At 43.1% G+C, this 25,020-nt stretch overlaps 1 protein-coding gene across 1 annotated transcript in view; it reads left to right on the forward strand.

Annotated features, from left to right (window-relative positions):
- The first annotated feature begins 8,207 nt into the window (after positions 1–8,207).
- Positions 8,208–25,020, forward strand: part of Arhgef26 (Rho guanine nucleotide exchange factor 26) — a 110,073-nt gene continuing 93,260 nt past the window's right edge. The window contains exons 1-3 of the mRNA XM_021158038.2: positions 8,208–10,003; positions 10,808–10,847; positions 14,587–14,732. Of these exons, the coding sequence (XP_021013697.1) occupies positions 8,927–10,003; positions 10,808–10,847; positions 14,587–14,732 (1,263 nt within the window). The 5' untranslated portion in view covers positions 8,208–8,926. The remainder of the gene's footprint in view (positions 10,004–10,807; positions 10,848–14,586; positions 14,733–25,020) is intronic.

Consider the following 25,020-nt stretch of genomic DNA (forward strand, 5'->3'; position numbering starts at 1 on the left):
TGTCCCTAAAGTTGGTGCCTGTCTGTGAATTCCAACAGGGCTGCCTTGTCTAGCCTCAGTGGGAGATGATGCCTAGAGACTTGATGAGGATGGGAGGGGTAAGGGACTTTGTGACAGGGGTACCAGGAGGTGGGCAGTATTTGGGATATAGATAAATAAATGAGTTACAAAAAGGAAAGAAAAAAAGAAAAAGAATCCTCTGAGACTACTTCCATGAATTCTAGCCTTTTCTATTTCTGACCTAACTCTTACCCCCTTTCTTGGAGTTAGAAATAACAGATTTTATTACCATGATTTGCTGTTCAAAACACAGGAGAAAGTTATTTCTATTTAGAGATGGAGAGATACAGTTTATTTTTATGGGTTGCCTTGAGGACAAAGGGACCCCCAAGGGTTTATATGTAGGATGGATTGTTTATGTCAATAATGATAAAGATGATGACAATAATTATTAAAAAAAAAAAAAACCAAAACCTTCCAAACTAAAAACAGTGGTGACTTTCATACTAACCCTGTCCTATTCCTCAATGATACCAGCATGCAATGATGCTTAGAGGTAACTTCTGGCCAGGGAATGGTAGAAATGCATGGAGAAAAAAAGTCCTCAAACCACAGGAAGGTGAGAGAATCCTTTCTTCATACCCTCACTCAGCAGTTAATAGGATTACAGGGTGATTGGTGTAGTGAATTTAAAAGGAAAGGATAGGGATTCTGTTGCTAAGGGATGGAAGGTAGGTGATCCAGCTCATTTCTGTGTCCTCCTCCTTCTCTTTTGTTTGTTGTTCTGTTTTTGCTTGTTTGTTTTTCCACACATTTTCCCTGTGTGTAGCCCTGCCTGTTCTGGATCTCACTCTGTAGACCAGGCTGGACTTGATCTGCCTGCCTCTGCCTTCCCAAGTGCTGAGATTAAAGGCCTGTGCCACCACCACCTGGATCCTTTCTGTTTCTGATCAAAACATCACCACAAAAAGCAGCTTAGGAGAAGAAAGTTGGTTTTGATTACACTTCCAGGTCACAGCCCCATCACTTGGGAAAATCAGGGCCAGAGCTTGAAGCATAAACCATGAAGGAATGTTGTTTGCTGGCTCCCTCCAGCTTATTTTTCTCAGTTTCCTCAATATGACTGAAGATCATACCCCAGGGAATAGTACTGGTCACAATGGACTAGGCCTTCTTATGTCAATTAGCAATCAAGACAAATCTCCCACAGATATGCCCACACACCAACCCAATAAAAGCAATCATTCAATTGAGATTCCTTTTATTTATTTATTATACCCGAGGTGATTCTAAACTGTGTAAGTAACTAATAGTAAGATACTAGAAAAAGGGAGAGTGTCTAACCATTGTCAACTGTAGTAGGGGCCATTATCTCCTTAAAAAGTAGTTTGCCCTTCTGACACCTGCTAGACTGAGCCCACCTTATATCTATACAGATTAGAGTCTAGTGCCTTATTGATGGTGGTAGGACAAACACCAGAACCAAATCCTAAACCAAAATAGACCAAAGAGGGAAATAACAGGAACTATTACCCAAAAGTCCTTCCTACCTTTTCCTCCTTGTGACAGAGAAGACAACAAAAACAAAAACACAACAACACAAAACAAACACAAAAACACAACAACACAAAACAAACAAAATAACCACCCCAAAACAGAAGTCATGTCTCAGTTCCCTCTTTAAAGGAAGAATGAATGAACCATGGATCATGGCATTTCTTCCTCACTCTCATTCCATTTCTAACATATTGTTAGGAAATAGGCCAGATTCCAAATTAAAGCCTCCCTTCCACAAATCTCTTAGAAGAATATGTTTACCTAAAAATCCAGGGCAAAGAAAGGTAACTCTAAATTGCTTTAGTTTCCACTAAACTTTACTTTTTAAGAAAAAAGTTTTCATAATTCTTAGATTGAAAAGCAACCTGTAAACAGGACATAAGTCCGAGGAGAAAAATTCTGACAAGGCAGCATACTGCTAAGGCCAAAGCTCTATGGTTTCCTTAGCTCTCTGGGTTATGTATCCCAAACCAGTTCACACAATCCAAATAATTCCTCATAGAACAAGAAAGATACATACAGAAAGGCATGCAGAAAATAAATCAGGGCCAAGCCCATCCCTACTTTAGTCTTCGTGTGAGGAGGGCAGGAAGTTGTAACTGATGCAGGCAAAGCAGGGTCATTAGCAATCTGATCAAAGAAGGAACAATGCTTAGGCATGATACTGCCTTATCAGTACAAAGACAGTTATTTTCCCATTCCAATCCAAATATAAGGAAGAGTGAGAATTTCTCCAGAGTCTTCTCGAGTGGTGCCAGGAAAAGCGAGACAGTTGGCAAGAGCATGAGGCCATGCCAGATAGATGGGGCTACCCTTTCCTGGGGCACAGAAAGAGGTAAGAAAAGCATTTTAAACAAAACAGCACCACCATTTTGCTAACCTTGGCATCCCCACTCTCCTTCCCTTCATAAACCCTTACTCAGGGAGTAAGCCAGAGAGCAGAAGTTACACGTGGCTGTTCTTTTCATTCCCTTATAATACTCTCTGTGGGTAGATTTTATCCAACAACAGGGGAAGCTCTTGTCAAAAACAAAACAAAACAAAANAAAAAAAAAAAAATCAAAGGTCCAAGGAGGCCTACATGAAAATTTCTGTCCCTTAGCCAGGGTGTGATGAGACTGTTCACAGCAGCTGAGTTCTGACTGCCCGGCTAAAGGATTCTACATAGAGTTGGATGAGTGATGACCTAGACCTGGTCCTTGTCTCCTAGCACTAATTCCTTCACAATACTGAAGAAGGCAGGAAGAGCTCCCCTTCTGGTTCAATTTCCACACAGCCTCCTCCCCTACAACCATGCTGCTCTTTCTAGTTTGGTTGTGTGCCTGGAGGCAGGCAGTGACTTACCACATTGACTAAGTCAGACCCATGGAGTCAAGAGTAGGAAGGGACCATCCCACTGAACTCATGTCTATAGCATCTTCCGGGGGTGGGGGGTGGCAGTGGGAGGGGCAGATGAGAAAGAGAACAACTACATATTGCAGAGGTTTCTATTACCTTCCCAAGGATCATAACTGAACCCCTAAGCACCTCTGAACAATCAAGTTGTCCTTGGCCGAGTCCATGTCTCTGGGCAGAAAGGAAAGAAAGAGGGCCCAAGGCTTGGTCTTCTCCCCACATGGACTGCAATCACTAAATTACTGGTCCATTGAAAAATGGTTTTGCACGTTCCTTCTCTTGATAGGCCACCAATTGCAACTGTGAAATCTTTATCTTGGTAAACCTAAATTGCAATTGTTACCAACCAGATATCGTGTCTGATTTTTATTTGTATCAGAGATTTAGAAATCAGAAGGCAAGCCTGCCCTTTCCTTGTGACTGTCAGTATCCAAACTGCAAGAAGCCCTTGACAGCGAATAGACAGAAAACCCAAGGAACATAGGATTTTATATACTGGGCAAACAAATGATCACTTGTGCACAGAGGGAGGATGGCACAGGGATCTTGTGTATCTTCAGGCGTGCCTAGAAATCAACACACATTACAAAATACCCAGGCTATGCATGTCTTACTGCTATGCCCAGAGATGGTCTGCTTCAAAAGGACTAGAATCTGATCTGGTCTGCAGGTCAGTCAACGGAGGCTGCAAGAGAGAGAGTGTGGGGACTGAGGGGCAAGAGACTTGAAGAATGGAGACAACACAGGCTGTCAAGGATCAAGGATCAAGTCTTAAGTTTGGAGTCTCAAATCTCAAGTTTGGAGTCTCAAGTCTCGTTTATTAGAAGGCAACTATGGGTATATATGCACACGATGGGTAGTGCAGCTGGAGGTCCAGGATGTGTAGAAGAAAAACAAGATGTTATCAGAGTGTTCAGCTGTGGTGGCCTTCTTGCAAAAACATCATGCTAGGAAAACAAGTCTCTCATCAGGGTGGAAAAGTACCACCTGTAAGTAAATAGCCCGAGATGGCTGCAGAAATGATAGCCACTTTCTGCTGACAGTCAGCTTCCAACAAGAATCCCTAAATTCTTAAATTGGAATTGTTAACGCTAGGATTGTGAATGGCACTGAGACTTTAGTCTATCCCTCCAAGCCCCAACACACACTTAGCTTACTCCTCAATCCACAGCGCCTGTGTATGGTATTGCCCACTAGGACAGACTCGCAGACTCTCATTTGGCTGCTTCTGCAATTCTGTAGGTGTGTGCTGCAGCTATCTAGAGGGCATCCGCAGGCTCTTCAGTAAAGGAGCACAGAGGGAGAGTGTGCTCCTTTGTCTTCCCTGGGACACATGCCCAAATCTTCCCTTCCAGTCTCTGTGAAGCAGCCACACTTGGCTGCCTTATACATCTTTCAAGCTGAAAACAGAATTCATCTACCAGGTCTTTTCAGTAGATTAATATAGTTGACACTTAGGAAATGTGAGTAGTCTGGTCCTTTCCCCACAGTGTATTCACACTGGATCATCTCTTTCAGAAGCCCATTAATTCTTTCCTACCTTGAAATATTTTGGCCTTGTTATGTCCCCTTAACCGATGTCTCCATAGACCAGGGAGCTTCTCAGATCTCTAAATCTGAGTGTCTTCTGTGCTCATTTTAATGTTTTAGGTACTTGAAACAAACTATAATCTTCAAGTAGGCTTGGCCAATTGCTTCACTATTAACTGCATTAAATAACTATTTGTGGAAAGAATATCGAAATCAATAAAAGGTGCACGGATATAGAAGCAAAAGTAATAAGTCCAATCAACATACTCCCTTTATATTAGCTAAATTATTGTACCAAGCACAATAAAAGTAAATGCAGAAATATGTCCTACGGTATACCATTGGCTATTCCATTAATTCAATATGGCTTTTGAGTATACCAGAGAAGTCCATTGCTCAATGTACCCTTTCATTCCAGTTTTAAAGAGTCCTGCTTTTCAACCTCTCTGAAACTGGAATGTTTCTTGAAAGCAGCAATTGGCCAGGTTACTGTGATGACAATACATACACACACACACACACACACAGAGAGAGAGAGAGAGAGAGAGAGAGAGAGAGAGAGAGAGAAGAGAGATCGAGAGATCCATGTAATTATATTGAATTAAAGAATTACAATATGGCTATTAGTGGCTAGAAAGGAAATACCAGACACTGAACTATAACATGTTCGTAAGAAATATTATCTTGGTTTCATTTTTTGCAGACAGTCTTTCTCTGTGTACCTCTGGTTGTCCTGGAACTTGCTCTGTGTTCCAGGCTGACCTTGAACTCACAGAGATCCACATGCCTCTACCTTCCCAGTGCTGGGATTAAAGGTGTGTGCCACCACACCCACACCAGGCACTCGCCAAGGTCTGACACTCTTGCTGATGCTCTGATATGCTTACAGATGGGAGACTGGATGGATGACCTCTGAGAAGCCCTACCAGCAGCTAACTGAGACAGACAAAGATACTTACACCTTGGACTGAAGTTGGGCACTCCTCTGGTTGAATTAGGGGAAGGATTGGAGAAGCTGAAGGGGAGGGAGACCCCATAGGAAGACCACCAATCTCAGTCTCAACTAACCAGGATCCTAGGGAGCTCCCAGAGACTGAGCCACCAACCAAGAGCTTGCATGGGCTGGTCCTAGGCCCCTGGCACATATAGAGACAGCATAGGTCTGCCTGGTCTGGCCTCTATGGGAGAAAATGTGCTTAATTCTCCAGAGACTTGCCCCAGGGAAGCAGGGGGTCTGATGGCTAAGGAGCACCCTCTTGGAGGCAAGGGGGAGGAGGAATGGGATCAGGAACTGTAGGAGGAGAGGCTGGGGTAGGTGGGGAGGGTGTGTGGGGGAGGGGAGGGGCAATAACTGGAATGTAAATAAACAAAATAAAATTAAAAGAAATAAATAAAAAGACTTAAATAAATTCTACAAAATAGAGTTAAATGGGCTATTCTATTCTATATAGCCAAAATATTGTAAAATTTTAGATTTGTGTTAAATAAATCCACTGAACTGGAAAATGTAAAAAAAAGAAGAAGAAAAAAAGAAATATTGTACTATTGGTGCTCTTTTTTAGGGGAAAACTACGCATATTAGTAGCTGTGTGAAAACAAAAGTGTTCTAAAGCAATAGTATAAACCTCATCCAATCCACTCTGCTTAGATTTTACACTTTCTATATGTGCACAAGAGAAAAGAAATTTGTCTAAGCTAACCTAAAAAGTATCTTTTCAGTAAGTATAAACAATTCCTTATGATGCTGCATTGTGTCATATTTTAATTAACTAGCTTTGCAATTCATATATTGTAGTTAGGGTTTCTACTACTGTGACAAAATCCTATGCCAGAAAAGCTAGTTGGGGAGGAAAAGGTTCATTTGGCTTATACTTACATAACACTGTTCATCACCAAGGGAAGCCAGGACAGCAACTCAAACAGGGCAGTATCCTGGAGTCAGGAGCTGATGGGCTGCGGAGGGGTGCTCCTTCTCAGAACCACCAGTTCAAGGATGGCATTGCCCACAGTGGGCTGGGCCTTCCCTCATCAATCACGAAGAAAATGCCTTTCTGCTGGACCTTACAGAGGCCTTTTCTCAATTAAGGTTCTCTCCATTCAGATTAACTCTAGTTTGTATATTAAAGATGATATAAGACTAGCCAGCACAGCAACCAACTGACTCTGCCTTAGATTTGAAAATATATAATAGATTAAAAAAATACACAGTCTGTGTGCTTGCCAACTTTCCTTAGTTTGTTGTTTTGATGCTGTTTTGGGAGTAGGCTGTTGCTCAGGAAGGAGGTGAGCAGACTGTGACTTCTTCATCACAACTCACAGCTCAAGAACCCGAGTGACCTACAGGGACATTAACTTCTCAGGCCATTCTTGAAGTCTTTAAACTTTGATCACAGACTGCACTCTGATCCACGTTAAACCTGCCACTTATAAATCTCCACAGCTTTCTGAAGTTAAATTTATTATATAAAACTAATATTATTGGTATGAAAATCCCCTACAGCAAGGCTCCATAGATAAACATAGAATCTGCTTCTTTCTGTATGAAATTATTAGTAAATCTTCTTTAAAAATTATTTTGATAAACATTTTGATTCCATTTCTTCAAGTTCAAAAAAGGTTCTGAGATCAAAGACCTTCACTGTGTCGCTTTGGGAAGTATAGAAAAAGCATAAAGAAACACCATAAATGCCACCCTTCCTTTTGCCACCCAAAGCAGAAAGAAGCACGGATTTAAAAAGTGGGTACTCACATGAACTTTGAAAGCTTGGAGCCTGCCCTGTGTCTTGCTAACAGCCAATTCTACAGATCTCATCAACCAATATCATGTCTTCTCAGGTCGCCTCAGTATTAGTACACACCTGGAATTTCACCAAGACAGAGCCAACTTGGCAACCAACATCTAAAAGACGAATGATCACGGGCCCAGGTTCATTTCTCTTATTCATCTACTCCCATACTCCACAGATATTTATCACTTACTGTGTGCATGAGCCACAAATATAACCCCTGCCCTCTTCAAAACTACAATGCAAAGGCAGAATAGATTAAGCCCTAATACACAGACATATAAGTAAGCATTCAGATTTACAAATTTCGATTACTGTGAAAAAGAAAGAGATCAGGTGGTTGGGGAAATCGGGGGTAATTCCAATGAAGTGACAAGCCAGAAGGCCAAGAAATAAACTTGAAGGCTCTAAGGCTGTGGACTTGGCTTGACTAGATAAAGTTAGTGAGAAAAGACTATATTGTAAGGATAGGCCCAGCCTCTTAATCTCTAATAGGGATTTGGAATTTACTCCTTGTTCGATATTTTATTCTACATACAGATTTTCTATTTATATTGTACACAACTACACACTAATAAATATTTTGTATTTTGTTTACTTTTACTGTGTGACTTTCAAACATACAGGGCACAAAGATTAGGACACTAGGACGTGTAGAGTCACAGTCCACCTGGCCTGACAGTCTCCTCTGAGTGCAAATCTGTCTGTAGTCCACACATTATTGCAAGTAGATGAGTGAGAGCCCGGAGTGAGGTTCAGTTTGACGCCCACAAGTGGCCCAGTGAAGTGGCGCAGAAGCACCAAGCTCCGACGTGGTTCACCCTTCCAACCTTCCCCTCCAGGTCTAGGGATGATCAAGAACCCCTTTCTCTGCTCTCACGACCATTCCCACGCTGTGTTCGGATCTGCGACCGCGCCCTCCAGCTAGCCCGTAGGGCAGCCGCCCGCGCTCCTGCATTCTTGTACTCAGGGTCTGGACACCCAGCTCAGGTGTGCGCGTCCCGTTTACAATCACTGAGCGCACTCCGGGAAGGCAGGGGCGGGAACTCCTGGGCGCCTCGGAGTGAGCTTCCCCGGCGTGCTGGGGCGGGGCGTAGCGCGGGGGGCGGGGCCGGCGCCGCGGGCCTCTGCTGCCCAGGGCTGAGCGGTTGTCTCCGCGCTTTAGTGAGGACCCAGGCCACCCACGGGGACAGGGAGTACTCCTTGGTCTGTGCCCCGGAAGGGTGAGCGCGCTGGAGACCGCATACCGGGGACCGGGTGGACTGGCGCGGGGCAGGCGGCTAGATGGAGACGCGGGGGAGCGTCCCACGGCGAGCTGTCCCAGCCAGCTGAACTCTTTCCAAGGGTCCTGCGGTGGCGGCGAGCTCTCTAGGTGCCGGCGGGCTTGGGGCGCGGGAAGGACGCAGCGGAGACGGGATTCATCTGATCAGCTGCGGCTTGGATCTCAGTCCTCGGTCGCGAAGCTTGGCGGGAGGCGCTGTGCCCGAGAAAGGGCGGGTAAGAGCGGCGCTGCCGAGTCCCGCGCGACACCCGTGTGACCGCCGGGCTGGAACCCGGTTAGGCTCCCAGACAAGACTAGTTGTCCGGAGGCAAAGTTCCTTTCTCTTAGGCAACCTGAGCAGCTTTCCTCCTCTCGGGGCTGGCTCAAAGGCCCCGCTATGGACGGCGAAAGCGAGGTGGATTTTTCCAGCAACGGCGTCACCCCTTTGTGGCGGAGACGGTCCACCCCTCCGCTCCAGTTGCTCGGCCGGAGCAAGCCGCGGCCACAGTCGTACCAGAGCCCCAGCGGGCTGCTGATCACCGACTTCCCTGTGGAGGAGCTGGCTGCTCTGCCCACGCCGCAGACTCCGGTCCGCGTACCCGCCGACCCGGACGGCAGGACGTTGTCCAGGAGCCCCCAGCTTCTGTGCGCGCATCGGAGGCCGGTGACCAATGGTCGCACGGTGTCCCCGGACTACAGAGCTGCTTCTCCTCGACTCCGACGGCCCAAGTCACCCCTGGTTTCTTACGCGGCGTCGGGCGGCTCCCCGAAGTCCACTGCTAATGGCACCGTGGCCTCGCCCGCGGCGCTGTTGTCGCGCGCCTCCCGGACCCCGGACAACCCGGCCTCTTGCGCCACCGATGAGGACAGCACCGGGGTGACTGTCAGTAAGGTATCTTCGCCCATTGCCAATGGCCTTGCCCATAAAACCGACTCATCTGGCCCAGTATCACAAACTGGTCAGCCAACTGGGGACTTGGAGCTGGCCCCCTCGAGACTCTCTCCTGCTCTCCCACACAAGTCTTCAGAACAAAAACTGCCACTCCAAAGGCTGCCCTCCCAAGGGAATGAACTCCCGAACCCTTCCGTGGTTTTGAGTACCAACAGCCCGGCGGCCCTCAAGATGGGAAAGCAGCAGATTATCCCAAAAAGCCTTGCCTCTGAAATTAAACTAAGTAAATCCAATAGTCAGAACGTGGAGTCCCATAGGAGGCTTCTCAAGGTGCGCAGCATGGTGGAGGGACTGGGAGCACCCTTGGGCCACGAAGGGGAGGAAAGCGAAGTCGACAACGACATGGACAGTCCCGGCTCCCTTCGGCGAGGCTTGAGGTCCACGTCTTACAGAAGGGCAGTGGTCAGCGGCTTTGATTTTGACAGTCCCACCAGCTCAAAGAAGAAGAACAGAATGTCCCAGCCTGTCCTGAAGGCTGTAATGGAAGACAAGGAGAAGTTCTCTAGCCTGGGAAGGATAAAGGTAGGACTGGGCAGGCTCACATGCCATTTATTAAATCCAATGCGAACGTGTTGGGAAAGAATTGAATGCTCATGGCACATGAATTTAATTCAGCTACCCAAATCATGGAACAGTGCATTGCTTTCTGTTTATTTGAGTCACCATGTCCCATGTTTGTGTTATATTATTATTAATCAATGAATGTTTTTGACAAACTAATAGCTTAGAACTTGTGTGAGGGTTTGTGAGGTATTGTGCCCCAATATGGGCCTAGCAGTTGTCCTTAACCAATATTCTTTTTTTCCTCCGTTGATCTAAAGGAAAAGGGACAATCAGAGAGGAATGTTTTGGAGTATGTGCCATCTTCTTAGAAACAAGAGAGATCGAAGCAAGAGAGCAGTCACATTCCCCCCACTTTTTTTCCCTTGATTAATCAGATGACTGGAACCAGTCTATAGAAATGTCACACATGCAATACACAAGCAAGCCTGTTTTATTTTAGACATACAGTCTTAAAGGAAAGACATTACATAACACTTTTATGTGCCTCTCCCCCCAGCTGTCAGGGAGAGCAGAGTTCAGTCGCCAGTGAGGGTGAATCAGTGAAATGAGCGGGGACCACTGGTCATTTGAGGATTCTGTCTCTAGTTTAACGGGGACGCTCTACACTTTATTTTATTGTTGTGGTTAATTACCATGGGGATTCTTGGCCATGTGCTTTTGGAAATCTGAGGGAAATAGCAGAAAGGGGCTTTTGACTTAAAATAGCTGTACTTAACTTGGCTTATTCACACACATTTTCTCTCCATTTTGTTTTTCTCTTAGAAAAAAATACTGAAAGGACAAGGAACATTTGATGGGGAAGGTAAGCATTTAATTTTCCAGACTTTTATTGCAGCTTCAATATGGTACATCAATTATAAGTTGAAACCTAACTGCAGTAACAAGGACACTTGGGATGAAAAAAACAAAAAAACAAAAAAACAAGGATGCCCAACTTTATCTTGGATTATCCAGCACAGAGCTGTGTTCACCCAGCTAACCTTGTTTATCCATGGGAGCATGTTTATAAGCTGGTAACCTTTTCAGTTTACATCTAGAAAGCTTTCATTTCTTTAGCCTGACTCCCTCCCCACCTGTTTCACAATGTGGGGGTGGAGCAAGCTCTAGCTCCTCTCTCAGGCTCTTTGAGACTGAAGCTTGGATCCTCTGTGGTATTTCCTTTGGCCACTTTTTTTTTTTTTCTTTCTTAATATTCTTTTTGCAGTATTTCCACATTTGAGTTTCATTTTTGACTTCCTGTTTTCCTGCTAATAAGCTTCACCTTTGGGGGAAAGGCAGGTTTTCTGATGGAATAAAAAAAACATAATCTTAGGAATTTTTATCCTGTGTATTATTTGTTGTTGAGAATTTCAAAAACAAAAGCAGCTTCAGCCAGGTGTTCACATGCTAATCAGATTAGTGGGCTCTGTAAATAGATAGGTCAAGGGGCCAACTGGGGGGAGCAGAGGGACCGGTCCCAGCTGCAGCCCGGAAACTCCTGGGGACCTGAGTAGACTTACTTTCTTCATTGCTTTGAAATGCTGAGAGTTTCCATCCTTTAATGAATAATGAAGGAAAGTACACCCTTCCATAAGAAAAGTTAATAGAAAATCATGCAGATGTAAAATACACAATTTGGATGACTGTAAAAGAGTTCCTGCATAACTACAAATGAGTTATTTATCAAGTCATTGTAGAAAGTAATTGTTATTTGGAGAAGAAACCCAGATATGGTATTTTGACTAGTTGGGGTAAATTCATCTATTTGATTCTATAACTGGGGAAATCAAAAGCTCTGAGAATTTTAGTAACTTGTCCCCCCTGGACACCTGTGGCAACACAAGCTTAGGCACATAGAACTGCTGCTTTTTGTTCTTTGCTCTTTCCTGAACCTTTGTATGACTGTGAAGGTCAACAACCTTCAGATTTCTATTTCCTTCTGAGTAGTGATTCTCAACCTGTCTAATGCTGCCCTTTAACACAGTTGTGGTGACCTCCAACCATAAATTATTTCATTGCTACTTTGTAACTGTGATTTTGCTACTGGTATGAATCATACTGTAAATATCTGGTATACAGGATATCTGATATACAATGCCTGTGAAAGATCCTTCACTCCCAAAGGAGACAAAGGGACATGACCCACGGGGTGAGAACCATTGTTTCAGAGGATGGTCTTTTTTGCATCTTGGAACTTCAGCTGGATTTTGTTTATGCCTTAAAGGCTTGAACAGTTTAAGTGTTTTAAAGTCAGAACAGTTGTGTGTCATCTTTTTGTGTAGTTGAGAGTTGTTTCTGAGTATCTTGTTTATTCTTATGCATGATGGTGGAGACATCCATTTTTACATATACATAAGTGAAGAATTCAGGATTCTTAACTGGTAATGGCCTACAAGAGTGCACCTTTAAAAGCAGTGTGGTGCCAGTTTCTGGATGTTTTTAATCATCAGTTGAATGACACTGATGCATCCTTAAGCCCTGTCCCAGGTGAGAGAAATGAGAGCCCATTCTTTGTGGGAATGACTGGGAAACGGTGTCAATGATGTTATACATATGCTGTGTTCCTCCCCCAAGAAAATACTTTGAAACTTCCCATAAACTGAGTTTGAGTTCCTTATTTCCATATGTATTCACAGAATAGTAAAGTCATGCATACATTCAAATGCTACCATAGACACAGTACACACAGAACTATCTGTGGTTGCCAAGAGGAAATGCTGAGGCAGGAAAGCATTTTTAACAAGCCAAGTCCGACACCAAACTCAGAATCTTCCGTACGTATGCCACAACTGCTTCTGATGTTCCTATCTCCTGCTTTCTGTCTGTACAATTGGAGGGTTTTGAAAGCTTACCCTACTTCTCTCTGTTCCCACATCCAGTCTGTTGACAGTCCATGCTAAGTGGGGAAGCTCAGGTCTCCCTTACCTTACTTACATTGACTACTCCCTTGGCATCCATTGGCGTCCTAATTAGCCCCCTGGGTAGCTAGTGCTTGGCTAGCCCATTGAAGTAACTCTGTTTCTCGTGGATTCCCTTGCACTGAGGATAAAAGACAATTATTAGAGTGTAAAAGAAACAGAGTCCTTTTCAACTCAGGAGAAAATCCAATTGTGTAACATGGGTTATTTAGATTTGGCTCATTTCTGTAAGCATATTTTACATTGTTTAACCACGGTACACACCTGCCATACAACCACCAAGACGTTTATTAGTGCTTCTAAGGCTTATATTTCCTCTTGTTTTCGAGTTTGTCCATCTGCCTTTTCCTTGAGCTCTGTTGTTTCTCTACATTCAGAGCTTGGGTTTTCCTCATTGGTGTCTCTCCTTCCTGTAGGCTGTATCATACTCTGCTGGCAGTTCTGTCAGAGCGCCTATACATACACGACTTATCTTTTGTCAGTGTGAATTTATGTTAGATCATATGCCTTCAGCCCTTCAATAACTTGTAATTCTACCTGGAGTAAAAATCAGGGTCCCTTCAGTGGTCTGGCATGATCTGCCCTGTACTCACTCCCCTGCCTCATCTTCTATGAGTTTGGTCCGCTCCTGGTCCTCCTACCACACTGGCTTTGCTGCTGCTTGCCCATACACACTAGGTAGACTCTTGCCCCAGGGCATTTGGACTTCTGTTTACTCTCATGAAATATTCTTTCCGGGTCTGGGGAGATGGTTCAGCAGATAAAGTGCTTGGAACACAACCATGGGGTTCTGCGTTTGTATTACCTAAGCCCACATGAAGCCAGATGTGGTAGAGCTCATGTGTAGCCCCCCCCCCCCCCCCCCCCCCCCGCCCAGCTCTTTCCCTAATCGTACAGATGCATGCCTTCTTATCTCTTATGTCTTGCCTTAAGAGTCACTCCTGTGAAGCCTTTGTAAACCACCCTACTTAAAATGAACTTACTTTCTTCCCAGAATTTCTTACCCCTTCCCGTCATTTGTTTTTCTCCATGACAACATAGCCATATTTGTAATAGTATGAAAGTTAGTTGTTTATTTCAGTTCTCTTTAATTTTATGTCTGCTTCATGGGCATTGAGACTTCTCGTCTTTTTTTTTGTCCATTGTCTTCCCAGTTGCTTGGTAGTTGCTGGCGTCGAGTAGACATTTCCTAAATGTCAGTTGGATGAATAAATGCATGAGTATGAAATTCATTTTCTTACTGACTTATTGGTTCATGAGGGGGATAAGAAGTTTCTTTTCCCTTTTAGTGTTAGAAAATAAGATGTTATGATGGTGAATGTTTGCTAAATAGGTAAGCGAAAGAACACTGATAGACTAAAGAAAACCTAACATGTGGATTTACTTCAACCTAAATTACAATGGACTGAGACTATCTTTCATGGGTACTTGACAGAGACATTGAGATTTTGTTTTAGTTGGAATGTCATAAATTCTTTGGTAACAAAATATACTTGTCTCTTCTTTTCAGATATTAATTAAACCAGCACTAAACATTGTATAAAGCATAAAGAGTTTTGCTTGTTTTGTTGTTTTGGTTTTTTTAGAGCAAGTAGCATAGCTATTAGGGGCAAATAGTGACCTATTTGACTTGCTTTCTTGAAGAAAATGCAGTCCTGTATCAAAACTACAAAGAAAAGGCCCTTGATATCGACTCTGATGAGGAACCAGAGGCCAAGGAGCAGAAGGCAGAGGAGAGAATCGTGATTCACCACAAGCCCCTGCGCTCCACGTGGAGCCAGCTCTCTGCGGTGAGTGTTTGCATCCTTCTTCTCTGTCTGCGGGAGGAAAAGGCCAGTTTGTGGAAACCATGCATGAATGTGGACTTTAGCTTTTTCTGCCAATGATCCTGTAATTCTAAGACAAAAAGGCTCTTTGGATGTCAAATGTTTCTGGAAACTCTGCAAACACTAGTAAGAACATGGAGCTTGACAGTTCTGATCAGGAAAGCAGGTTTGATAAAGTGACATGACATGCTTTGAGAGTGGTATACTGTACACTCAGTAGGTTCTCAGCATCTTCCTTTTTCTTTTTTATACAGTGTAAGTGTAGTGATAATATATTCCAAATTCTTTCATAGTTGGCTACATATATATGTATGTATATATATATATATACATATATATGGACGTATATATGCATATAAGCCTGTTACATGGGTATATATGAATATTTGTGCACTTATGTATAATGGGGGAGTCAATTACAGTTATTTCTTAATGCATTTTATTTCATATAGCCATATTGATATTTTCTTGAAGTTACCTAGTGAATATTTCTTCTCTGTGTATCTTCTGTATATATGGTCCTAATGCTTTTGTAATAATGTATAATTTTGTCTTTCTGGATCAAACATATTTGGGTTTTAGCTGTAGTCAGCCTTCCAGCCTTATAGAATGCCAAGTGTTGCTTTGTTGTCTAGATGGAGTTTAAACATCGCATTTCTGACTTCTTGATATGTTAACAAGTTGAAAGGCGTTCTGGTGGCTAGACATGGGCGGGGGGAAAAAAAACAACCAAAACCGCATCTGAATAAGTTAATAACTCTGAGAGGCTCAGGCACTCCTGGACCCAGAGTCAGCTCCCTCCTGTGCCATGCCAAGTGTTCAGGCATGATTCTCATGGGCTTTGGAAATCCACTAGCATAGGAAACAGTTGCTAAGCACCCAGAATCTTAGAAATGCCATGCTAAAGGCAGGGAGAGAACTTTTGGTTCTGACTCTATGTCTCCTTCTCTAACCTATATGTAATTTCAAAATGTAGGATCAAATCCCTACTCCCCATCTCCCTCCCATCTCCTAATACATACATATATTTTTTTATATATATATATATACACACATATATATGTATATATGTACATATGTATATATATATATATAGTATATTTTTGCATATATAGTCTATGTAACATTGGCATTTGCTACATAAATCAGGCTATCCTCTATCCACCTGCCTCTGCCTCTCCAGTTGTGGGATTAAAGGTGTGTGCCACCCCCACCTGGCTAGGTGGCATCTCCCAATCTTGTTCTGTAACAAATCTCTTCCTTTCTGGTATTTCCAAGCTGTGATGTCTATGGATTTATGCCCCACATTACAGTGCTAATAGCAACAGGGCAGGAAGTGTCAATCAGTAATACTGATGGGTGTGGGTGACAGGGAGAAGTGAGGGCTGTGATTGGCAGGTCTTTTGTAAATTGAACAGCTACTCCTTAGCTCATTGTTGTCTGGTCCTTTAAACAGAAATCCTGACTTCAGTGAGCATTATCAGAATTGAAGTTTTAGGAAAATGTTATGTGAAGCCACCAAAATATCTGGATTATCTGGATGTTGTTAGTCTTGGCCTCTCCACTAACAGTGTGCAGCTTCTATGACATTCATAGGCTTGATATTTCTCTCTCTCTCTATCTCTCCCTCCCTCCCTCCCTCCCTCAAATGAGGCTAGATGCTAAAATGTCTCCAGAAAGTTGATTTATTAATAGTCTTACACTCTTAATATAACAGTGTGATGCTATGTATATATCAAAACAGATACCTGGATGTGGAAGCAAATTCAGTTCATTTCATAGAGGACCTTGGAGAAAAGGCCTGCTTTTGAATCTTCCAGTCCCCAGTGACATCAGCTATACTTGTTCTAAGCTTAAGCCCTGGGGTTGGTTTTGAACTCTCAGCAGAAATGTAGACTTCTGTGTCACAGTTTGATCCAGCTATGTATCATGAGGCTGCTAACCTCCTGGTGTCTGGCTTTCAATGAGATGAACAAACACAGATACAGTTAAATAGTACTGTGCATCCTTTAGTACAGTTTTACATGAGTTCATACTTTTACTTGGCCAGGAGAAAATGTGCTGGTATGCCTTTAACTTACATTGCATACATTACCTTTTAGAGGGTTCCTGGGCGTCTCATGCGTATTTATTGTCTTGCTTGGCTGCTCTCTGATCAGACTTTTGCCACCTATAGAGCTGCTTAGTTATGAGTCTGCATTTTCTTTGCGTCTTTTACATTTTCTTTAAGCTCACATTTAACTTTAACATATTATAAAGTGTTATTACTGTATAAAACAGTTAACACACACACACACAAGAAGATGCTTGTAATGGTAATATATCTCCATGCTCCCACCAGCTATAAGGAACCAGGGAACCAAGGTTAACATACTAACCTATATTCTTCAGCTTCTGTTTTGTTTTTGTTTTGGGGAAGTCCAGTTCAGCAGCCCCTGCTCCCCTGCATTCTCTTCCTGCCACCCCAGGGAATCACTGTATGGAGGGTCTTTGCCCTTGCCATATTTTTTTTTTTCTAAAATACTTGTTAAAATATAGTCTCACCATTTAGCCCAGGCTGTCTTCTGTTTATCTGGCCTTAGTCTTTGGAAAGTTGTGATTACAAGTGCCTGCCTACACCATGCTTACTCAAGATTGGAATTCTATGTAGAACAAAGATGAAACTGGCTCTGGAGCTCAGCAGAGGTGATACTTCAATACCAAAGGGCAGCTACTAGAAGCTATCTGTTAATAAATGCACAGGTTGCAGTCAGCACAAGTAGAGGAGGCTTCATGAGGAAGTAACACTATCAGGGTAAGTGGTCCTGGTCACTCCTTATCTGTCTGCCCTCACAGCCTGATGTTTTCTTAGAGAGCGGAAGCAGCATTGAAAGCAGTTCTCTGAAGACTTCTGTTGTTGAGACTGGTTTTGGTATCTTACTACGCTTAACTTTTAATGGGTTAAATTAGTGGAGGAGCCCTCACCTGACATCCGTGCCTGGATCACGTTTATGCAGCATCTTCGTTGTGTGTGACTTTGATTCCCATAAGAAGTAAGACAGGCAGTTTTCTAGCAGTCATTAGGTGTCAGTTTGGCATACATTTAACTTTTTACTTAAAAGGCCTCTGTGTGAGTGCACATGCACCTTGGCCACTGTTAAACATTTATTTTCTAAAAGTCTCTTATCTCTGTTGCAAACACCTGCCTGCGTTCTCGTATGATGCAATTTTCTTATCTGTTGACCGTAAGAAGCATGCAGTATGCCAAAGTCTCTTTTGATGTGCAGCAATTTGCAATAATTTATGGCTGTTATATAAGCTCTTTAAGCCTTCGTTCTGTAGTGTAATTTATCTGACTGCTTTTATTCATATGACTAACGCCTTTGATTTCATTGGATAATGCCAGGTAGGAAAGTGCGTAGCTGCACAGGTGGCAGGTGGTCCTCATTTGCCAGGATGTGACATATTGAACTGTGGCCTTAAAATCATTTAGAGACAAAGGAGAAACAGATCTACCTGTGCAAGAGAGGTGTTAATTGGTTCCTCAGCGGAATGAGCATTTAGATTGCATAGACTTCAGATGAATTGGTGGGTATGTGCATTTCTCAGTGATGTCTCAGCCCACAAGCTCTCCCTGGAGAAGTGGGATGTTCTGTTGTAATCCAGAATGCAGCTGCAGTCTTTATTCTCCTAGGGTGGGACAGGTTCTGTCCTTGTTCACCTGACTGTTGTCATATCTGTTCTTCCCTTCAGGAATTTTGGTACCCAGGGTTTAGTTGCTTAAATGTGGAGGGGACTTTAAGTTTTGAGCTTGTGAAGTTGTTTTAGCCTCAAGAGATGATTGATTATCTGGAATGGTGCCCAGAGTCAGGGAACCTGCTGCACACAGGTGAATGGCTCAGTGAGTCACCAAAATCGGCAGCGTGAACCCGAGCCAGCGGTTGTTGGGTCTCTGGGAAAAGCTGTGGGTTTAAAGGAAAATATTGATTGTGTTAGTCAGGGGTAGAACACTGGGTACTTGTTACGCTCAGTGCCCGGTGCTCTGCCAGTCGAGTCCTGGCTGGAACGTGAGCTCCGCTTTCCTCCAAAAATTTGTCATTACTGGAATCACAGGAGTATTCTGCTCTTCTGCATGGACTTTAGCTGTTCAGCATTAGCCCTCTCCCCAGGCACATGCTGGGGACGCTTAAAAAGTGACTGTGAAACCAGTGTTTATTCAGTTACATTCAGTGACAGCACCAATGGAACACTTGCCAGCTGCACCCTGACCGCATGGCAGAGAGGGGTGTTTGTATAATTTTTGCTACCTTGAATGCCAGATACCTTTGAGAAGGGTAGGGTGTGCAGGCTCCAGAGGCAGGAGCTGGATAATGCTGGCATACTTCCCACACCTAATATAGTCATCTTCTCATGGACTCTCCTGCACTTGCTAGCAAATGGCTCTATCAGGCATCAGGCATCCGGCATCCGTGCTTATAGAGTCCAAACTCTCCAGTCAAGGATTGGTTTTTATATTTTCACCAAAGTACATTGGCTATGTTTTTAGTGGCTAATGGTGTGATGTAGGACCTTATATTCTCTGCTTTTGGGCACGTGCAGTCACCTTTGGGAGGCTTTTTGGAACTTGCAGAAATGAGAAAGGGAAAGCAAGACGTTCATGAGAATAATTTTTGACTTAAAGATAAAGCATATCTTTTGAGTTTTAGCAGTATAATCTGATGAGACCTATGCTTTTGGGATTTAAACCTTATATATTTCAGAAGATACTGGTTTTTGTTTAAAACCAGAGATCAATAAATGTAATGAAACATGAATGTCATTTCTTTTTGCAGAAATGCTTAATACATTTAAAAGCCAAATAAAACTTCCATTTTTGTTTTTAAATTTATTACTTGCCCACACTTGTTGCTTAAAATAGTAACATTTGAAGTCCAGTAACTTTTCGTTAATAGTTTTGTAAGACAGCAATCTGATAAAGTTAATTTTTTTTTACCTTAGATGGTAATTAATGCTGTCTGTTTTATCTTTTGAACGTAACCACCTCCTCTTCCTCCTCCTCTCCCTCTTCCTCCTCTTCCTCCTCCTCCTCCTCCTCCACCTCTTCCACCTCCTCTTCTTCTTCTTCCTTCTCCTCCTCCTCTTCCTTCTATTCTTCCTCCTCCTCCTCTTCTTCCACCTCCAAGTTAGGGTTTCTCTGTGTACTTCTGGCTGTCCTGGAACTCACTCTAGACCATGCTGGCCTTGAACACACAGAAAGTTGCCTGTCTCTGCCTCTCAAGTGCTGGGATTAAATGTGTGCACCACTACTGCCCAGCTTTGAGCTTGATTTTCCATTACACTCATTTGTTCAGTGCCCACATGCATGGGCCCATGCATACAGTGGTACACAGTTGGGGTCAGAGCACAACTTTTTGGAGTTGGTACTCTCAGGTCCCAGGGATCAGACTTATGTCAGCAAGACCTGTAACCTCCTGAACTCTAGCCTGTCCTCTTTTATGTTTAAAATATAGTCATTCTTCACTTCTGGCATATTTTACCCCTTGTAATTATATAGTCATCTTGGGTGCCAGTGCACATGGTCACGTTGGACAGTAGGACTTGTTGGCATAGTCTTAGCATTTCTCTGTGATTGTATTGAGGCATTCTCTTAGCATTTTTGAAAATTAACTTTAACTTACATAAATAATTTGTAACATGGTCCCCATGCTGAAAAGAATCTGAATGTTCAAATAAAACTGAAGCCTTTTTCAATCTTATATAACCCTAGTTTTCTTTCCTTTCCCACAGATACATTTTTCTAAGTTTTACAGCACTTTAAAAAAAAATCTACCTACATGTTTAAGAAAAATAGGTGATATATACTCATATAAACAATTAGTATGTAAAGTAATATTTGTCCTTTCTGAATTATATGCTCAGAAACATTTAAGATCTACACATGATTGACAGTGTTATAATTGTTAGATTATTCTGTAGGATTCATATAAATTATTTTGACCTATTTTTTTTGTTTGTTTTTTTTTGTTTTGTTTTTGAGACAGGGTTTCTCTGTGTAGCCCTGGCTGTCCTGGAACTCACTCTGTAGACCAGGCTGGCCTTGAACTCAGAAGTCCGCTTGCTTCTGTTTCCCAAGTGCTGGGATTAAAGGTGTGCACCACCACTGCCCGGTTTGACCTATTCTTCTTACTGGCATGTACTCATTGTATGTAGAGCTGGACTTCATAAAAATGTTTTCTTTGCAGTAGTTCATGTACTTGACTTTATTTCCCCCATAACTTCCCTTTTATCTTTCTTCTTTATCTTTCTTCCTTCTCCCAGCCTTCCTGAGGTAGACAGAGTAAGACTTTATGCATGAGTGCTTGAGGGGCCCTAGATAAGTTGGATAGAAGTATGGCTAGCACAGCTGGGCTTCAGGATCCTCTTTGTTAGGCCCTCCCACCCTTTGATCTCATCAGGCCTAGGCTCAGTCCTTGACCATCTATACTCACCTGCACTTGCTTGGTAATCTTGTCACTTTTATGACTTTGAGTATATACTAGTTGCTGGTGAGTTCTTGCTGTGAAATCAAATGTAAGTGTACCAGGAGTGGCTTTCAGGGAGGTGGATGAGACACATGCAAGAGCAAGAGTAGCCTCTTTGGAAAATGTAGCCTTAAATAAAAAATAAAACAAACAAACCAAAAACCAAAAACAAAAACAAGCCTGATTTCCTTTGAGGAGTTCTGAATTTCGGCGGAGAACAGTGGCACAGTGCAGAGCCCTGCCATGTGGATTTCATTTATTAAAGTGTTTTATTTGCCCACCTGACCTTAAAGTGTCCTCTCTGTCTTCTCTTGCACTCAAGTCATGTGCTGTGTCTTAGAGCAGAGGAAACTGATAGTTGGTCTCCATGATGTTTACAAGGCATCGTGGCCACCAGAATTGACTGTTAATCTTTGCATGGAGAGGTAGTTGTCAAAATTATGTTACTCAGAGGTTTTTTTTGTTTTTGTTTTTGTTTTTCTTAATTTACCCAGAATATTTACAGTCTGATCTCCAGATGATCAGCCTGTATTCGGTCTTCAAATTATTAGGGCATTCATTATCTGCATGCGAGGAGGGAGTACAGAGTCAGCAAACAGCTGCAGGAGAGAATCGTCAGTAAAAGACAACTGTAGATTGATCCTCCCTTTGATGTGAGAAGTGAACTCTGCCACCTGAGTAAACTGTAGTGACTTCAACACAGCAGTTTCTTCATTAGATGGTGAGGGATCCCGCGTTTGGAACTGCTGTGCTAAGGTGTATGGTCATCTACTCACAGAGCAATAGGGAGGCCTGGAGACACAGAGATACATGCCTCCTGTCTCAACGTGAGCAGCAGTTCAATAGCTGGTTGTCAAGAGAGTTTGGGGCCCTCCATGGATCATCAAAATCATGACTAATTTACATGTAGTTGAACTCCTGACCAGAGCACTGATGTGCCAGGAACTGTTCTTGGTCGTTTCACAGTGTATGTAGCCCTTGGGAGAATATCATACAAATTGAGGCAGCTTTGACTCTGTTAAATATGTCTGACTCTCTGCTGCTTCAGACTCTTGAGATGGCCTGCAACACGGCCTCCTATAATGGGCGCATGTGCCCAGTCACTGGAAAAGAGGGCCAGCATTTTCTGCTAGTGTTCTGCAGTGAAATGACTTGGGGGTCTGTCTGCCGGCTCCCTTCGATTCCCATAACTTGGCTCCTTTCCCATTTTCAGTATGCCTCCCTTCCCTGCCAAGCTCCTACAGACTCAGAGTTTTTGTGGTCCTGTAACTTTGTCTTGGGGTTGCCTAACGTGGCCTACTCTCCTGCTCCTGCCAGCTTCCAGATGTAACTCACCAGGCTGCTTTCTTGAGGAAGAGGGTTATACAGGCTACGATACTTTCTCCTACTTTACAGGTCACTTAAACATGGTGTCCTTGCCAGGTGCCTGACTCGCTCTATTCTAACCAGCTTCAGGTTCCACTGTGCTGTGTTATGATATGAAGTGTGGCCACAAACCTCTTCAGGTGGTGCTTTTCTCCCTTTCTTTTCCTTCCTCTCTCCTTATGCTGGATAGCTTTTTGTCAACTTGACACAGCCTAGAGTTATCTGAAAGGAGGGAGCCTCAACTGAGAAAAATGCCTCCATAAGATCCAGCTATAAGACATTTTCTTAATTGGTGATTGATGTTGATAGGGCCATGCTCACTGTGGGTTGTGTCATCCCCAGGGTGGTCCTGGGTTTTATAGGAAAACAGGCTAAGCAAGCCATGGGAGCAAGCCAGTAAACAGCACCTCTCCATGGTCTCTGCATCAGCTCCTGCCTCCAGGATCCTGCCCCTCTTAAAGTTCCTGCCCTTTTTTAGCTCTTGACCTAACTTTCTTCAATGATGAGCTACAACGTGGAAAACATTTTCCTCCTGGAGTTGTTTTGGTCATGGTATTTCATTGCAGCAGTTATAACTAAGACACTTCCCTCTCCTCTATTCTCTCCCACATCTATGCTCCCCTGATGTACCCCTTCCCCCCCCCCCACCCCCGCCTTTTTTCCTTCCCAGTTGCTGTGCTTGTAGACTAACTTTTCTTATAGAGGTCCATTGCAACTATAGTTTGATCAGTGTGGCAGAATAAAAATGTCTCTCTCTCTCTCTCTTTCTCTCTGTGTGTATGTGTGTTTAAGTAATAAAATCACTACATTCACTTCAAAGTTGTAATGTCTGGGAAGAATGCTAGTATCGATAAGTTACATTTGTTTGCTTCTGCAGTGTAATAGATGGGACAGATAAAACAATCCTGAAACCAGCTTATTCTCTAGGGATTTAGAGAACAGTTTAGACTATGCAAGGTCTAAGCAATATTTTCAGAAGAATAGAGAAAAAAGAGTGAACGTGACTGACACAGAAATCATACACTGTGGGAAAGATTAGAATTCTATTCATAGGATGTCAATAGATCAGACAGTTCAGAGAGTCACAGAAGTTTCAATGAAGCCAATACGTGTATAAAGTGTGTCAGCAAAGTTTCTTCATAGGCAAGAGGAACAAGGGAGACAACATTCGGTGTCTGCTCCTCAGGCCTCTGTACAGTGAGCTGCTTCACTCCTGAGGACACCCCTGTGTGCTTTGTGCATGCCTAATAGAAGGCATCAGCTTTTCTTGCCCACTCTTTTCTGATAGACATTTTGCTCAAGTTAAATTTATTGCAAACCCAAGAAAGGAACCTCAGTGCCAGTGTTCTGAGTAACTCATTGTTTTGCACTCTGCCATCCCGATCCACCTGCTGCTTTACAAGAAGAATAAGCATACATAAAAGAGCAGCTAAGATGCTGGCTGCTGCCACCACCTTTACAAGCAGGTGTCCTTTTGTCTCTAAGAGAGGCATCTCACACCACCTCCCTCATTCCCTCCTGACTCAGCCCTTTGCTATGTGTCAGGACATCATTGCCAGGTATGTGGAATCCAGCCTGATCATCCTCCTTATCTCCAGTCCTCGCAGCCCTGTCTGTCACCACTCTTTCTCAACACAGCCTCATAAACCTTTCTCGGTTTGGACCCGACTCAAGTCTTTCTTGCTGCCTCCTTTTTATATTGCTGTCTTCATTTTTTCTAGTTGCTAGTGGGCATTTCTCCTTCCCTCCCATGGCTTCCCTTTTACAGAGCAGTACTGTTACTATGCATTGCTTGTTTTATTTCTCTTCTTGGAAGGAAGATACTAAAACATTTTTGGGGTTGGTTATTGAAAGTGATCTTTTCATTTAAAAGCTACGATGTGTTTATTCTAGGAAAAGTCAAGAACTACTAGTAGACAAAAAGAAAATGGAAATTAATTGAAATCTCTCCTCATCACTGTTGACAACTTGATTCTTTTTTTTTTTTTCCTTTTTTAAAATTTTTTAATGCATACCATAGCTCATGAAATGCGCAGACTGTCTGAGGGCAACTGTGTATAGTAGACTTGTATTAGTATTACTCACATTTTGCTCCAGCCTAGCTTACTCCTCCTGGCCTGAACCCATGGTCTTTGTATGTCCTCTAGAAACATATAAGGTCTCCCTTTTAGGTCTGTGAATGCACCAAGTTCTCTCTCCTTCTCCTATTCTCTCTGGAAGGTTTGTCTCCTTGGTTCTCTGGGCTATAATGACAGCATCCTCCAGGCCTTAATTTGAATATCACCTATGAGAAAGTCTGCAGCAAAGCCCTAAATTAAATCAAGATTATCCTTACTGCTTTTCAGAAATTGTTGAGTGCCAGAAGGGTCAGCAAAGTGAATTCTGTT

Source organism: Mus caroli, chromosome 3, assembly GCF_900094665.2.
Source record: "Mus caroli chromosome 3, CAROLI_EIJ_v1.1, whole genome shotgun sequence".
Taxonomy (NCBI): domain Eukaryota; kingdom Metazoa; phylum Chordata; class Mammalia; order Rodentia; family Muridae; genus Mus; species Mus caroli.